The 18,169-nt window shown below is 47.2% G+C and overlaps 1 protein-coding gene across 10 annotated transcripts in view; it reads left to right on the top strand.

The window, feature by feature from the left end:
• Positions 1 to 18,169, top strand: part of TTC28 (tetratricopeptide repeat domain 28) — a 590,183-nt gene that overhangs the window by 387,913 nt on the left and 184,101 nt on the right. For 9 of the 10 annotated variants that reach the window (XM_075898910.1, XM_075898909.1, XM_075898911.1 and 6 more), the window contains one exon: positions 13,745 to 13,892. In XM_075898910.1, the coding sequence (XP_075755025.1) occupies positions 13,745 to 13,892 (148 nt within the window). Of the gene's footprint in view, positions 1 to 6,987; positions 7,467 to 13,744; positions 13,893 to 18,169 lie in introns of those variants that run through there. The other variant, XM_075898918.1, reaches the window with a different exon arrangement.

Raw genomic sequence — 18,169 nt, 5'->3', positions numbered from 1 at the left:
AGCAGCTGAAAGGGCTGGCGTCTCTGGCGCCCTAGCAACGTGCTAGCAGCACCGGAGCTTCGAGCCCTTTTAAATGCTTCTGTTTAAAGGGCTGATGCCTTCCCTGCGCCTGTCAGGCAGAGTTGCCTGGCAGCCGTAGAAAACACAAGAGCCCTTTAAATAGAAACCGCTGAAAGGGCTCGCAGCTCCCCGCGCCTCTAGCGCGTTGCTAGGGAGCCAGAGATGCCAGCCCTGTCACCTGCTTCTGTCCAATGGGCTTGGCCTGCCGGGCAGTTGCCCAGTGTTGTTCCTGTTGGGGAACTAATTGACCAAATCAGATATTAAGAAAGAATTGTATTTTTTCTAGCTGCTCCATTCTTATAGCTCTCATAAGAGTCACATGTAATAGGTATATATATACCATATCTCTGCATTAGTTAAAACCATGAATGCTTCAGTGGAAAGGGTGTTAGACTCAGCCAAGTGGCTGTAGCAGAGACCAGTACAACAAAGATGGTTGCTCCAAACACTAAGATCGCTCGTCCAGAAAAAATGATAATTAAGAATTTTGATGTGCATCTGTATGCACAGAGGAACAACCTATTAATTCGAGGTTCTCTTGTTCGGATTCTACAGTTTCTCAGGAAGTATAATTATGCTAGAGAAGAGCAAGGAAGCACATACAGGTCCGTAAGTGCTGTGTTTTATTGCACTTTGAACTACAGTTGCACTTTATATTGCATATATTTGTATATGTTATAAATCACTTAATGCTGTGCTGTCAAATGAATCCGTGCAGATAGACATTAAAGTAACTAATGTAAAGAACATTTTCAGAATCCTGTTACACTCGCAGGGGGGTGGACAGCTTTCACAGGCCAGTGGGCAAGATGTGTTTGTTTGGGTACTACCCCAGCCACTGCTCTAACCCTTCCCTACCCTACCACCAAGCCCTCAGAACTGTGCAGTGACAGGATGGCACTCCTGGGTTGATTTAAAAGACCTGGGGCTCCAGCCTCCGCCGCTGCTGTTGTAATAGTGGCCGAGACTCCTGGGTCCCTTTGAATCATTAGGCCCCAGGGCAACGGCCCCATTACCTCTCCCTTGCCCCCACCTGCATTCTCCATCCGCAGGCCTGTACATTGGGCATCTCAATACATGGGATAAAACCCCTGGATTATAGTATGGGTGGCATAGTGACTGATGCAGTTAGAAATAGGCAATACAATAAGAAACACATTCTCAGCTTGCAGTTAAATGGACTGTAATGAACACAAAAAGCTGAAAAATTCCAACCCAAATAGAAACTGCAGTGATCAATAATGTGAGTAGATCAAAGAGGAGTCGTCTATGTGTGTGGAATTGTGGAAGAGACATTAAAGCCAGGAGGCAGACTTCCAGCCTGGCTGCCTGACTTCTTCACAGCACTAGCCTTGCTGATTACCAGAGACCCTCTTTCTCACTCTTCTGCAATGCGTGCTATTACACCAGTTCAGCTCGGGGGGAAAATCCAGGAGCCGATGCATTCTTAGCACTCTCTCAGTCCAGCACAGGGCACTAGGCACAGACTTGATGTCTCTACCATTCGACATTGTGTTTAATTGTTTTGTGGAATGTTTTGTGTATCCTTAAAAAGCTCATTTTATACTCTGGAAACCTCATCTGTCCATCATTCCCAGCATCCGCTCCAGCATTTCAGGCTGTGTTGTCTGGGAAAGATTTGCCCAGAATAATAAACAAGGGAAACTGGTACAGTTTGGCACCCCTGAAATGGGTATCTGTTTGTTACTATTGCTAGTCACCTCAAAGAAGCCCTTGATTGTAGAGTTCTCTTCTTGGGGATTTACAAAGTCAGTTTTGATGCTTTCTTTGGTCCAATGGCAACGTGACTTAGCAGTTATGAGTACAGTAACTGCCAATTAACAGCGAGTTGTGATTTGGGATCTGGTTTCCCTTAATTAGCACAGTCAGTTTGCATCACTGGAGAGCAGGACTGGCTGGTTTGGAACTTAGGTGATATTATCATTTGACAATGACTAGATAATTAGCACATTAAGGAAAGAGACTCTGGCTCAAGCCTTTGTCGAATGCAGGTTTGCCTGTAGTTGGATTGCTGTGTGTGTCGGGCAGGAAGCAGTTTAATTTGCATTGTGGAAGGGCGGGGGAATGAAAGGAGCAATGTACAAACTGATGTACGAACTCTCTAGAATTTCAAACCAACATGGAAGATAAAATGGGTTTGGGGTTGAGATGAAAAGGAGGGCACAGAGGAGGCCCACGTGGGGAAGGAAGGACGCATGGGTTGGGCATCTCACATAGCTTGGATCGGCATACGGTTTTGAGCCCCTGTGTTTTGATGTGTGAGCGGTCTCTTGTGGGAGCAGTGCTGACAGGGCGGCTTCCCCAAGAGACAGAATGTAACCAACCTGCTTATTTACCAAACATCTGATCTGCAGTAGTTGTGCCAAAGGCCTCCTCTATCAGCTCCAAAGCTCAACTCCACTGTGTTCTGTAGAGTGCGTGCAGGTGAACTCTGCAGATGAGAACAGTTTCCCAGTGGCTGAAACATGACTGATACTGTGACATGCTGTCAGATTTGCCAAAGCCGTGGGCTTGACTGAAGAAAATGCTGTCACTCAGGGCCAGTAGCTTTGCCTAGGAGTGACACCACACTTGCATCTGCCTGTCTGCTGACGTGAGTGGCATCATGTGCAACGCAGATAGACTCTGGCTGGGGGGGGCATAGGATCCTTTCTCAGCCAGTGAGTAGCCAGTGCACAGATGAAAAACTAGTGCTCAAATAGAAAGGTTGTAATGTCTAACTCCTCCTGGTCTTAAGACTGTCACAGACTTTTGGATTGTATTTAGCAATGCCAGCTGTCACACACATGAACAAACATGCACCTAGTTACACTACTATGACCAAGCCTGAAGGCCAAGTCTCAGACCAGACCAGGGTGCTTATCTGGGTTACTGTATCACTCACTGTAGCAGATGCTGTTTGGAGAGATACCCTGACAGGAATTTGAGAGGCCATGTAGAGAGGCGATAGAGAAGTCACTGAGAACTGCTGAGGCTCGTTTTCACTCATTTGTCTTCCTGCAAGCCATAGAATGAGCCATTTCAGGGAAGGAACACAGACTTAGTAAGAAGCAACCCCCTCTCCCCAAAAAAACCCTCACAGACGTGGCCTCTGACTGAGAAGAAAGACACTCCTCACATTCCCTTACACACCATAGCCTTGGAGGGTCCAGGCTAGTAGATTTTGTGAGCTACAGCCCTGTGCTGGTGGGGAGAGGGCGTTGAAGTGCCAGCACAGGCTCCCCAATACTGGGGGGTGTCCTGAGCCTTGGGCAGCCAGATCCAGGTAAGCTGAGGGCTGCACCTGGCCCCCACCCCAGACTCTAGTTTCCTCACCCCTGGTATAAACACTTATTGAAGCTGGTGTATGTAGGCAAAGCAACATGAAGGGTCCCGTGTCAGGTATTTACTGGAGTTTCAGTGCCAGATTGATTTGATGTACATTAATATTTGGATATTAAGTTATCTGTTTATATTCAGATCTAAAGTGTAAGTACATAACAGTACTGTAATACCCACAAATGTCTCAGGAACGGCTGATAGGACAAAACTGCTGAGCTTCCTTTTTTTGTTATTGTTAAAGGCACATTTACAGTTTTCAGGTCTACTGCTTTGTTGTTTATCCCAATTGTTTGCTTAAGCAAAACAGACTTAAGTCTCCCAGCAGTGGGGCTGGTTCTTTTGCTGTAACTGTTGTTATTGCTTAAAAATTTGATTTGTTTTTCTTTGTGTTGGCTCTTGCTTGTTATCTTTAAACTATTTCTCCAGTAAATCTCATTCCAATCAAGAGAGACTCTTACAAGGATGTCCTGGCAAATGAAAACAGTGCAGCATGCAACTGGGTGAAATTCAACCCCCTGGTTTTTATAATGTAATGTAAGCTATTGCTTGTTCTGCTGTGTGCATGACTCACATTGAAAACCAGAAGACTTGCCTAGTGAAGTAAAAGCTATTGGAACTATTGATTTTTATCTTCAATTAGGAAGGATAGTTGTTAGTTTATTGCTTAGTGACCAATATTTGTTCTTCTACATTCTTGTCATGCTAGCCACAAACAAATGATTTCCATCAAAATGTGCATATTTTAAAATAAGAGAGACAGAACAAATACAGGCAAGGCAATTACTAATAATCAAAGCATTAAAATGTGTTATTGGTTGCAGTCCCTGGACTTAGGCTGTTTAACACCTTTCATTATAAAAGATTTTTTTCACCCTCTATAAAAAACACAAGGAAGTTCTCATATCCCCCCTGTTTGCAGATGGCCCTTTATATCTGGTAGGGCAGAAGTGCTTCAACAGGGCCAGTTCCTTTTCTTTGGCCAGTGAAATTCCGTTCAGGCTTAGCTGAGGGTATGTCTGCACTACAAAGTTAGTTCGAACTAACGGACGTTAGTTCGAACTAACTTTAATAGGTGCTACACTAGCGCTCCGCTAGTTCAAATTTGAATCGAACTAGCGGAGCGCTTAGTTCGAACTAGGTAAACCTCATTTTACAAGGATTAAGCCTAGTTCGAACTAGCTAGTTCGAATTAAGGGGTGTGTAGCCCCTTAATTCGAACTAGTGGGAGGCTAGCCCTCCCCAGGTTTCCCTGGTGGCCACTCTGGCCAACACCAGGGAAACTCTATGCCCCCTTCCCGGCCCCGGACCCCTTAAAGGGGCACGGGCTGGCTACAGTGCCCGTGCCAGGTGCAAGCCTGCCAGCACCCAGCCAGCAGACCCTGCACCTGGCACGGCACAGAACCACCCACCCGATGTCCCCCAGCCCACCCCCTCTTCCCGGGACCAGGCTGGCGGCTCCCGGGAGCTTGCCCTGGACCGCAAGAGGCGGGCACCTTCCTGGGCTAGTGCGGACATCGTGGACCTTGTCCACGAGGTCCGCACTAGGCACAGGAAAGTGGCCGTCTAGGGCAGGAGAGCTGCCAGCCTGGCCACCCAGGAGCAGGTGTGCATGAAAATCAAGGGGGTCCACTGAGACCCCCGAACCTGAGCCCTGAGCTTACAATGGCCGTCCTGGGTCAGACCAAAGGTCCATCTAGCCCAGTAGCCTGTCTGCCGACAGCAGCCAACCCTAGGGACCCTGGGGGATGGACCGAAGACAGTGACCAAGCCATTTGTCTCGTGCCATCCCTCTCCAGCCTTCCACAAACTTTGGGCAGGGACACCACTCCTACCCCCTGGCTAATACCACACCATGGACCCAACCTCCATGACTTGATCTCACTTCCCTTTAAACTCTGTTCTAGTTGTAGCCTTCACAGCCTCCTGCAGCAAGGAGTTCCGCAGGTTAACTATTTGCTTTGTCAAGAAAAACAACTTTCTCTTACTAGTTTCAAGCCTGCTACCCATTCCTTTCCTTTGGTGTCCTCTAGTCCTTCTTTATGGGAACTCAGGAATAACTTTTCTGAATGCACCCTCTCCACCCAACCCCTGCTTTTAGAGACCTCTATCCTGTCCCCCCTCCATCTCCTCTTTTCTAAGCTGAACAGTCCCAGTCTCTGTAGCCTTTCTTCATCTGGGACCTGTTCCCAACCCCTGATCATGTTAGTTGCCCTCCCCTCTCCCACCTCCTTTTCCCAGACTCCCCCAGTTTTGTTCAATAAAGACAGAGTCAATGTTGGAAGAAATGTTATCTTTATTTTGTACATCAATAAGAAGGGGGGCTAGGGAAGGGTAAGTGGAAGGAGGTGAGGGAGGAATGGGGTACGAGCCCCCGATGGGGAGGACTGGGCTGGCTCTGTGGGCTTCTGGGGGTGGAAGCTCTCCTGCAGCCCCCTGATTGCCCCCTCTCCCCAGATGGCAGCCTGCAGCAAGTGCAGCCGGTCTGATGGCCGAGTGCTGTGATGTGCCCAGTGTGGGCACTCAGGGCACTCCAAGCCAGAACTTCTTTGCAAGCGGGGCACCCCTGAGAACTGTCTGTCCGGGGTGGGGGTCGGGACCCTTTAAGCGCAGCCCTCGGCTAGCCTGAGACAGCAGCTCCACGCTCTAAGTCCTCCTCTGATGCCCTGCCGGCACTGCTTCCGGCCATCCTTAAGCCCTGTTCAGAGTCCACTCAATGTGGACTTGCTAGTTCGAATTAGCAAAACGCTAGTTCGAACTAGTTTTTAGTTCTAGACGCGTTTGTTCGAATTAGTTTAGTTCGAATTAACATTGTAGTGTAGACGTACCCTGAGTTATCAACTGTTAAAAACCAGAGCTGGGCCAGCCTCTGCTTTTGGAGCCAGCACATAGGCCCAGCATCAGCTCTTTCCACCCTCCCATTGGAGGAAGTGGACCTCCATCTCCCGAGGGGGAGGGAGAGAGAGCTGGGCCAGATTTTCCCCAAAATGATGTTTGGACCAATCACACAGTGTCACTAGCCCATTGACCCCTTTTTCTGCTGCTGGCAGCCAATCGTGTGTTCCTTTAGCTCAGGTGAAAGCAGCCTGTGCCTCAATTTAGAAGTTCAAGGTACAACCCTGATGATGATGCATGATTTGGGGAAGTAGCATGTTCCCCATAATTGGGCTGATGTTCCCCATAATTGTGTTGTATTTTATCCTTTCCAATACCACCTAACCACCCTCCCCACACCACCATTACCACCACCACTCCCTCCCTACACACACACATTAAAATGCACATGAAAATAACATTATTTAGATTGCAAAGTCCAGCACCTGAAAGTTAGGAATTGCCAGATTTATAGTTGTTCGTGCAGCTTTAATTCTGTCTCTGCTGCACATATCTTGTGATACAGTCTTTAGTCACACAATCAATTACAATTTTTTCCCCACAGGACCCTACCTCATTCAATTCACAGAGTTCACACAGTAGGAGACACAATTAAGTTTGCCCAGTCAACCCTTTAATCTGGCATTTCCTAACTTTCAAATGTGTGACTTTGCAAGCTAAATAACGTTTTTTAAACAAAATGTCAATATATGTAATTAAAAGTATAAGTAAATACAATGGCTAAGGCAAAGCATTTATGTTTGCTTCAGATCAAGGTCCAAAGCCAGTCATGTTGAAAAATACAGTTTGGTTTGATTTTTAGAATACATTGTGTTTCCACACTCCACTTCTCCATCTCAGTTCATTGTGGCACCAGCTGTGTGCATATGTGATTTGCTGGAGTTTGTGGTCAGAATGTAGTGATAGTAACAGAGGATGTTTCGTAGCTGTACACATCATTATCTCTCTTGTTCAGCATACTTTGGAAAAAAGTCAGCACAGTTGGCTCTGAATATTAAGAGACTCCACTGCTACTTGGGGAAGGTGTTTTGACTTTTATCAGAGAAATTTCAAACACATCAGTTGTGTCTTCTGCGTTTTCTTAAGTGAACTCGTGTTTTTGGAGACATTAGTACTCCTTACATCAAGGGTGGGAAATAATTTCTGATGGGAAGGGCCACTCCTAGATTTTGGTAAGTGATCAAGGGCTGCACTTTTATGGAGGAGGTACAGGGTCAGGGATTGAGGTTGGGTGCAGAAGGGAGCTCAGGGTAGAAAACTGGGGTGCAGGAGAGAGTGTGGGATCTGAGAGGGAGGTTGGGTGAAGGAGGCAGTTGTGATCTGGGACAGAAGATTGGAGGGCAGTGTCTGAAAGGGGATATGGGTGCAGAAGAGGATTCTGGCCTGGGGGAGAGGTAGGATGGAGTGTGGGGTCTCAGAGAGCTGAGTTGTGACCTAGAAGAGCTGGAGGGGGTGCAGAGGTTTGGGTGATGACCTGGGGCAGGGCGTTGATGTGTGGGAGGGGGTGGGGTGCCAGAGGCAGGCTCTGGCTGGGAGGCTTTTATATAGGCAGCTCCCAGCCAGCAGCCTTGTAGGATCCCAAGGCAGGCTTCTTCTCTGCTGCAGCCACAGGCTGCTCAAAATGGGTGGCTGCTCCCTGTGGCTCTCCGCTCTGGACACCAGAGGGATGCTACCCAACTCTAGCACAATTTCTCAGCTCCTGTTGACAGGAAACCAGGCAATAGGACCTGTGAAACTGTGCTGGGGGCAGAAGCAGAGTGCCAAGTCTGCCCTGCCCAGAGCAGAGAGCCACAGGGAACAGCCAGCTTCTTAAAGCAGCAAGGAGCTGTTCTGTTCCTGAGGGTTCCAGTGGGACGGCCTACGAGCCCGATCCAGCAGTTTGGTGTGTTGGATCTGGTCCATAAGCCACATCCTTCCCACTTCTGCCTCACACGATATGACAATAAAAATGGAGTTACTACATCGGCTAATGACATGTTGCTGTCCAGTCTTTATCTTCAGTTGTGTAGAACTTCTAAAACTAGTTTCTATTACCAGCACAGTATATTCTGAAAGAAGAGGGGAATTAATGGTCTACTCATTCAAAGGCTATTTTTAACTCTTACATCTCCACTGAATTTGTTTCAAAGTCACAACAAGAACTGAATAATCAGTTTTAAACATATAGATGAAATATAGTGGCCCAGGCTTTTGTGTCAAGGAAGACCTGAAAATAGACTTTCAGACTGGGAGTATCTTGCTTGTACTGCTCTGAATTCAAGGCTTCAGAATGATGATATTTTTTAACTGTTTACTTCCCTCTGGAAGCCCAGGGTTTGTGAGTTTCAAGAGCCAGAGAATCAAATGGCAGAGGGAGGCACATTAGAGATGTACACTTAGTGGAGAAAAAGGGCTAGAACTTCACACGGGTCAGAAGTGCTTGTCACACAATATCCAAACGATAAAGTGAGAGTCCTTAAAGATGTGGATGGCAGAGTAGTCCTGAGCTGCTTTGCAAAATGAAGCACTGATCATAGGCAAAGGTTGACTCCCTATGTTTGGGGGGGCCAGCTTCTGGCAGGCTAGTGTGGTTGTGAGGGGGTGGTGATGGGCAAATGCTGCACCTGCCCAAGGCTTGCAGTTCAGGGGACTACAGTTCCTCATCAATGTTCCCTCGGTTTTTTCCATTCATGTGCAGAATAAATTTTGTTATGTGCTCTGAGGCATATACAGAAGTGCAACACCAGTAGAAACACATGCTGTGGGCTGATCACAGATCTGTGGGCTGAGCAGAAGCTAATCAGCTGGGTGTCATTTGAATGTCTTCTGGACTTATTAGTTATACTTGTTTTCATAGGATTCCATTATATCTGGGTTGTCCCAACAAAGGAGTAATTTTAACTTGTCTCGAATTTCTGTATATATTTCCTAATTTGAATTGTTAATGGAGTTTCACTTCTACATCAGTCACTAAGCTCTTCTCAGCCCGTTACTAAGGCAGCATTTAGTTATTCTCTGCTGCTTCGTTAGAACTGCCACTGCCACTTAGACTGTTTCACTGATTAATGAGCGCTCCTCTCTCCTGTGGGCAGGCTGCAAGTGACCCCCAGCACCACTCTGGAGTACAAGCGATATTAGGGAAATATGTGCAAATTGTCAGGAGACAATCAGTTGACTCCAGGGTAAGAAATGTGCAGAAGAGGAAGAGTGGAGAGGCTTGTTCAATTAATCATTATCCCAAGCTGTGGCGAGGTCCTGCGCAGTGCTGAAATAAACCTTTTTGTTCAAAAGGCAGCAGACAATGGGCTAATGGTTTGTGCCCTGATTGACCAATTTAGTTACAGTGACACTCAGTAAATAGTATGACAGACCCAGCAGGAAGCTGGGCCTCTGGTGTGAGTTCTGAGACTTGTGTGTGAGCTTCCTCTCTGTAGCCTGAGCAAAACCTCCCTCTTTGTAATGACAGTGAGCTGGAACCTGGGGTCATCATGTCTTTGTGCCTCAGCTCCTCCACCTGGGCAGCTTCACGGGAATATTTGGAGACTTAGTTCAGTAGTGTTGATAAAGCACTTAAGGGCCATGCCTGAAGGAAGGCTTTAGAAAGAGGCAGTGTTTCACTGTTAAATATTTCATTATTTTGTTACTGCTAAAGTACAGTTCTGTCTCTAGGAATCTCTCTGCAGGGCCAGGGCAGAATCATCCCTTCTCCCAGAAAAGTATGATGAAAATAGATGGATTCATAGATGGAAACACAGATTAGGGCTATGAAAAAATGATCAAGTGAAGAGAATTTTGGAAATTGTTACCACAGAGGAGATGAATAAAAGGCAATATGATAAAACACAAACGACCCAGGTATGAAAGAAAGAAGATAGAGAAGGTGATGTTATTCGCTCTGCCTCTTAGCACAAGATTAAGGACTCAGTGAAGGCCATTGAGAGGTGGCAGGTACAAAACATACAATGCGCACTTCGCCTGTGGAACTCATTGCCACAGGATAGCATTGAGGTCAAAAACTCAGCAGGATTGAAAAAAAGAGCATTTATGTGGTTAACAAAAACATCCTCATGAATTCTGGAAAGAATTTAAACCCTTCTGCTTCAGACCATGAGCTGTCTTCTGACTACTGAAGAGTCAGAGAAAGCTTTCCCAGGGAGCAGATCATCCATATTTGTCTGTGGCGGGTTCTTTACCGTCCTATCAAACATTTGATTCTGGCCTTTCATGGAGATGGGATACTGGACTGAATGGACCTCTAGTCAGATCCAGTGTGACAGCCTCTGTGCTCCTAGAAAATATGGTGCAGAAACTGGCAAGAGCAGTAATACACCCATGGTTGGGACCAGGGGAACCACAGCTCCGAAAACACCTGCAGTTGGGCCACTTCTTCGTTCTTTCTGTAGTACTTCATTCTGCTGCTGTTTAAGCTAGGTAGAAAGCATCACTGCTAAATAAAAACATCATATATGTGCTAATGGGGAAAGCATGCTTGTGCTCCTCATAAAACCTAAACAAGTGTCATTTACAGAGACATAGGAATATTCTCTCCAACTTGAGGCCTGGAAAATAGCCCCTCATCTATGTCTTCAGCTGTGGCTGTTGATCACTTTCTTTTTCATTTTCCCTTTCCTCTCCAAAAATGGGATTAATTCCCTTTCTTCTTTGCAGATTTTCCCATGTGGCCCAAGGGCCCACCTAACACTTCAATCTGGCCGATAGACTGCATCTGGCCACTTTCTATTTATATCCTGCTGCCTATGCCACCAAATTTCCAGGCAGTGTCTTAGGCAGCGAGATCCGATTTAAATGGCTTGTGGCTGCAGGGCTACCCCTGCACAGGCCTGTGCTGTAAGCCTTTTGAATATCCACAGCGATCATATTCTGGCTCACTATTCAGTACAAGTCAAGCAATTCTATGTCAGAGGACAAGAGTCCCCGGGCCAGTTGTCTAACCATACTATTCTGCTAACACCTCCATTGAACAATCTGTCTTTTTCCTGGGCAGCCTTTCTCACTCCTGCTGATTATTCGGGTTTCTGTGTAAACAGAAGCCATTTTCTTGGTCCCTTCTCTCATGCAATGAGGTTGCAGCCCAGTTGGTGTGACACAGCCACACTGGCTTGTAAAGTGTCTCTGGCCATTATACAGAAGGGAAACTGAGTCTGTGTCTACACTATGGAGACAGTGCTGGCATAACTCTATACTGTAGTAGATGTAGCCTACAGGGAGAGAACAGGTTTTTCATTGGTGTGGGAACAGCAGTTGCATTCTAATGTGCTATGGCTGCATCTGGGCTGCAGAGTAGGTCTGCGTAGCAGCATTTGTTAGAGGTGTGTTTTTCCCACACCCTTGAGTGACATAGCCATGTTGACCTAATTTTTAGATGTAGACTAAGCCTACATGCGGAAACAGAGACCCCCCCCAGCGTGCGCATGGTGATTCAGGAGATAGTATTCTGAGATCACACAGTGGTGGCCACTGCATACTACACACTTCTTGTTGCTTGGGTTTCTCTTTGATTTAAATCAAGCCTGTAATCGAATTAACACGGAACTGGGTTTCCAGTGCAGTTGTCTGGTTCAATAAGAACACATTTGTACTAAAGGTTAATGAAATGAATTTTGCCTCCATCTAATTCATTTACAGTTATAGAACCAATCAACGCTTGCTAATGGGAAAGAGATTATATATTCATGTCTATAAATTTCCCATGTCATTTTTTATTTTTCTTAATCTTTGCCTCCATAATCTGGGCTGTGAAGGTGCCTGACAGCCCTAATAAAAAGTCGTTTTGGATATTAATTACAGATCTATCCAGTTTAAGTAACAAAGGCTTCCACACATGCCCTCGTTAATGTACCTTGAACACAAGATTAGTTTCTATTACAAATGGGAAGGAATAGCAGGCGGGGGTCTGCCTGAGAGTGCAGGGTGAGCCTGTGCCTAAAGACTCTCACGAGCCAGAGACAAAAGTGGAGTTGATAGGGCAGCATCCTGTTCTCAGAGCCTTTGGAGAGTGTTTCCTCTTACCAGAACTGTACTTGCTTTGTGTAACCCCTCCCAGAGACTTGGCAGTGCATTGAATGTGGCAGAGCGAGCAGCAAGGAGATATTTACTGGTGAGAACAATAAAGGGTTACCTGTGAACAGTAAATCTTTGTAAAAACTAGGAGAAGCTCCTGAATTATCGCAATCTGTGTGCAGACATAACGGTTACAAATATTCCATCATTTTATAAGTGAATCCCTTACTCACCAATGCCCAAGCACAGAGATTCAGGTGTTCTCTGAGAAAGTCATTGCTATTGCTATCCCTTTGTTACAGCAGGTTTCTCCCACTACTCTGTCTGGGAACCTCCAGATCTTGGATTTGCCAGTGAAACTATTTGCAGCTATGCAAGTACTTATAGGTTTGGGATTGGAAATGAGAAGTGAGGTTTATTTTATAAGTATTGCAGCTTCCCTTGAATCTCAGTGAGGTAGAGGTGTATTTCTGCTATAGCCTCTGGGGAGACTTGCAGAAAATGTGAAATGGAAAAAGTAAAGGAAACTGGCTGTGAACACATTAAAATGAAGTGTGTGCGTTGAGCGTGGGGAAGTGTCGGTCAGAGTTAGTGTTTGTGTGCAGGCAGGTACAGCTCTCTGCTGCCTGCCTAACCCACTTCTACCAACACAGCAGCATAATGCAGTAGTGACTATAACTCACCAGGAAGGTCAGCAGACTCCTATTCTTTGCCCAGCCTTGTAGTACTGGAGAATGAATTCCAGAGTCAGCTACTCAATGAATAGAGGATCAGTCTCTGATCACTGATGAGTGAAAATGGTAAAATATAATTAATGATGAGCATGCCGACATGTCCCTGGTAGTGATGGAGGCAGGGGAACTGAATGCAGGGCGCGCGTCTGGACCTCTACTGAGCTGGGATGGTGGAAGAGGTGGGCTGTATATACAGATCGAAGGAAGGGGAGGGTTCTGATGAAACGCTCTGGACAATGATTTTACTACCACTGTGTCCTAGCGGTTTTTGGCCTTTGTTAATACAAAATTCTTGTTGGGTGGTGAAGCTCTGGTTCTGTTGGCAGGAGAGATGGGGATCTCCATTCACAAGCTCTATGAGCCCTGTGATCACAAAGAAATAAGCAGCCAGTGGGGGAGAGGGGAAATTCTTAGGGAAAACCTTTGTTTGTTTCTGGCTTTGATTTTAGACACCAGAGCAGCATGTGATAATTGTCGATGTGGCCTGGGCAAGTGATGCAGCCCACACTGACGGTTTCCTCAGCTCTGTGGGGGACTTGGGAGCCAAAGGACAGCTTTAGATTAGCCAATATTGGCCTGACCTGAACATGATGCAGGGATACCTGGGCGTGTTCTTGCAGCTTCTATGTTCTCTGACACTAGCTCCCTGGTCAGGTAGGCTTGGGCTCTGGGATCACATCAGTTCAATAACTTGCTCCTTACTTTTGGGCTTGCAGGCATACTTCCGACAGGGCGTTGCCCTTCAGTACCTTGGACGCCATGCGGACGCACTGGCAGCATTTGCATCTGGGCTGGCTCAGGATCCCAAGAGTCTGCAGCTGCTTGTTGGAATGGTGGAAGCTGCCATGAAATCCCCCATGCGAGGTAAGCAAAGCAGCCATTGTCACATGGACTGCAGATGTGCTGTTGTTCAGCCTTTCCAAGGAAGGTGGGAAGCTGATTTCAGTTGGAAGCTGATGCCGCATCAGCATTTTAGTCTGGAGAAAACCTGTGTAAGATGCAGGGCATATTATAGGCATTTTACAACTTCTGTTGAGTTACCTGCTGTGGGACTCTTCCAGCCAGGAACCAAACTACATGAGCCTCTTGTCTGATTCAGTGGGGCACAGCTGGGGATATTGGGAAAGAGGGGTTTGGTTTTTTTCTATGAACTGCTGTTCTTGTGTTTCTGGGAAGTCCGGCTGTGCAGTCTGAGAGTTAATGCCTAGCTGGCATCTCTGTGCTGGCCATCCAGAACCGGTATCTCCAGTCGGGGACTATTCTACAGAGCGGGGGTGGGAACTATTTTTGGGTCGGGGGCCATTGATTCACAGAAATCTGTCGGGTCCAAGCTAGAAGATTTTGTGTGCTCCATCCCTATGGGGAGAACAGTGGGGGAGCTGGAGCACCAGCGCGGGCTCCCCTATGCTGTGGAGGAGCCCTAAGCCTCAGGGGCCAGATCCAGGCAAGCCTTAGGTTCCTCACCCCCATTCTAGAGGTCAAACACCTTATTCCCTGGGAAACTCCTCTTGTCCACACACAAGTGTACTAATGTTTCACAAGCATTCCCAGTGCAAGGCAGTCTGGAAACCTTGGCATTGTAACAGCATAGGCTCAGTTAACCCTCCAAGGTGATCCCACAATATCGGTACCAGTGTGCCCCACGTGCTCAACAAGAGCTTTGGGTAAACAACTTTGTGAATTTCAAGCCTTGTGGGTACAAATCTGGGTTCTGCCGAAGCTTTTCTCATTTTTCATGTGTCCCAGAACAAAGGCCCCAGAAGAGGCAGATGACCAGGGTGCTGATTCACCTTTCTCCTTGACCAGGATAGAGATGGTTTGGTGCATGTGATAATTTAATCCCTCATTGGGTCTTGCCCCCTTTATGTATTACAGCCCCATTTCCAGGGCTGGGGATTTCACTCTCTTTTTTTGTTGAATGCATTTTGCTGGTGTGAGGAGCATGGAGCAGATCAGATGCTGCTGGGAGCTTTGGAGCTTAGAGGCCAACCGGTGCCCAAAATGAAAACATTCTTTTGGTGTTTTCTCATTATCCTCCAAAATAAATTAATCCAGAGTTTTTTCTGTGTGCCAAATATCTCATGAGGATAATTTCATTTCTTCTATTCTGTGGTGCAGTGCTGCCTACAACAGTGCCGTAAATACATACGGCTCCTCATTCTCTTTGCAATGTGTTTGGATAAGCGAGTGTTGCTGTATGCCTCGGGTATTAGCCTGGAGCACCTTCTGTCTGCATGGTGTGCTCTGCTCTCACCAGACTGCAGCACAATACATTCCTCAGAGTCAGGAGACTCTATACATCTTCATTGTTTGGTCCCAACCCATTGGTGAACTGCCCCCAGTCTGTAAATATCATTGTGGGGTTGAAGTGCCCTGAAAAGAATGTGCCTCATTCTAGGAGCCATCACACTGCAGGGAGACTGTCCACTCCCTGCTCAGTGATATGGCACTTCTGTGTCAACAGCTCAAAGCTGCGATGGCCTTTTTTGCTGTCTGTTCGTATTGCAGTTTCACACCTCTGCTGCAGGCCATTCTGGCCTCTAGGACTCTCAGCATTGCTGCTCTCCCACATGTCTCCATTCCATGGACTCCTTTGGATTATTTTTGCCTCATTAGTACTAATGATTGTTATGCTAATGTTCAGAAACTTCACTCAGGATGTGACCCCATTGGTGCTGGGCATAGCACCAGCATGGAACCTGCCCCACAGAGCTTTCCTTTGAGGGAGGCGGGTAACCACAGTGTGTTGATGGGAGGGCAAATAAATACCCATTGTTGCTGTGGTAATAAAGAAGGCAAGTGCCACCTACCTCAGCCATCCCTGGAGCTCTCAGTTCAGTGATTTCTTCTGGGCTTTGCTGCAGAGGTGGGTCTTGCAGAGGGAATTGAAGGAAAGATTAGGAGGCTTTGGGATACATGAATCTCTTTTTCCCCAAGCTTAACCTGGCTGCATTTCTAACCCTTTTCGGCCCTGTTATATGAAATTTCCCTCCTCACAGGTGTCCAGAACCTCCCAGTCTGTGTTCATTGGTGTGTCATTTAACTCCCATGTCCCTTTCACACCATTAACACATCTTTGAAGAAGACCAAGCTGAGCACAGATCTTTTCTATATCCTTCTGGACATGCCCCAGACTTAGTACAATCCTTTTGTATTGTTCATTGGCTATGGGCCTCTGGCCACTGCTGGGTTGATGGAACTCTACTGAGCCAGGCCACTTGGAGCTAATTTCTCAGATAAGACCTGGAGAGCTGAGGTACTCAAAGAGGTCATGTTTACTTTACTGCCTTCATCCACTCTGATTATTCGGCCTGTATGGCACTGTAGTACTGGAGACGGGAGTTAGGCAGCGTACTGGTCCAAGTCTGGAGGGAGGCCAAGCTACCTCCCTATGCTAGAAGCAGACCAGTTAGCAGTCCAGCCCAACACTGCTTCAGGCAGGCCCACCACAGTTTGGGTGCTGCAGTCTATACTCAGTTCAGCAAGGGTCACGATGCCCACACCTAGCTCAGGGTGGGACAACAAACAGTTTAAGGAAGCTCAGGCTCATTCCCAGCCTGGGCAATAGTTCATCAGCCCAGGCCCATGGGCAGAGCAGGGCAGCCAACCATTTAAAAAGGCTCAGGCCTGTTCCCAGGCTGAGTGGCAGTCAAGTCTCCTTGCTCTGGCAGAGCCGACCAGAGTAGGACTTTGGCCCAAAACAGGGGCAACCTGCCACATGGGGAGTGGGGTGGCAGGAGGGATGCAGGCCCTCCTGCTCCACTGCGTCCCAGACCAGGCCCCCAGCAGTGACAGCTCTGGCTGCCTCTGGGTCAGCAGGGATCCTGGCCGCAACACGCCGACCTGTTCATCTCCATCTCCTCAGCCAGACATGGGTTGGCTACCCCTGGGCTGCTTCCACGTTCCTCCTGGGACCCTCCCTGGCTTGTCCTCGCTCCTCTGGGTCTGCAGGGAATGAAGACTCCAGTAGGGTTTCCGTCAGCTCAGGGTTATCAGCGGTCCTGGCGACCCAGGCCAGTTCTCCCTTTCTCCACAGTGTGGCTGAGCCTCCCCCCTTGGGAGTTCGGGCAGCATGTCTGGCTTCCTCTGTGGCTGGCCCCAGCTGAGCTCCTAGCTCCTGCGTTTTTATACTTCTGACCCGCCCCTCTGTTTCCTAGAATTTGGGGCTGGGTTGCTCTTGCCCCGCCCACCCAGGTGCCTCAGGGAGTCCTTCCCCTTCAGGGTCAGAGGGAGGACAAGCTGCTGCCTCACTGCAGGCAGACTTACAGGTGCAGTAATTGCCAGGGTTGTTTTCCGTCAGAGCTCAGAGAAGAACAACAAATCACAAAGGAGGTGGAAACTTCAGGTGACTTCTGAGGAAAAAAATTAAATCTCTTTGCCTTGGCTCACTACAGGGGAGTGAAACTGAAGTTTGCAGTAGTGATAGCAGAAGACAAAACTCTCCTCCTGCAAGAGCACCCTTCTCTTCTCTCCTTTGTGTGGCACACACTCCAGGCCTGTATCAGTTTATAAATATGGTGTTCGGGGTGTGAAAAGTCCATTCTTACGTGTTTATCTCCACCCGACTGGAGCATCACTTGTAGCATACATCATAGTGTTAAAATGCTCTCTGTTTGCAATACACCAAATAGGAATTTAATTGTAGGAAAAAATAATGGAAGTAGGACACAAATGGCTTTCTTGGGTTGCCATGGTTACGTTGATTCAGGCAAGAACAGCCTTGTCAAGAAATGCAACCATCCTAATTTTAAATATTACATTTTAACACTCTGGTTCCATACAGAGCTGCAGATTTAAAACCCAGCCTGATTGTTGTCCTTTATGGAATATATGATTGCAGGATTCACGGGACTAGTGAACCAATTCTTTGTAACAGCACTCCAGCAGCCGTGGTGATGATAGGTCTTGTTTGGTCAGTAGGCATAGAACCTACAGTACAGGGGTACCTAGTGGCACTCCCTGTTCTTGTGACCAGTTAAACCAAGTTGAATGGGTTTATGTCTGCTTTCCCTTTTTTGTGGGTTTCTCCTGGGTAGTTTTCTCCTCTTTTGCTCTTGATGTGCAAAGTGCAGGACTGGGACAGTCAAATTGCCGATCTTCCTAGATGTGCCATTGAATACATGGTTCAAAATTCATGTGTG

This window comes from Pelodiscus sinensis, chromosome 15, assembly GCF_049634645.1.
Source record: "Pelodiscus sinensis isolate JC-2024 chromosome 15, ASM4963464v1, whole genome shotgun sequence".
In the NCBI taxonomy this organism is placed as follows: Eukaryota; Metazoa; Chordata; order Testudines; family Trionychidae; genus Pelodiscus; species Pelodiscus sinensis.
The sequence above is the reverse complement of the archived record's forward strand: the minus strand, read 5'-3'. Positions and strand labels throughout refer to the sequence as shown.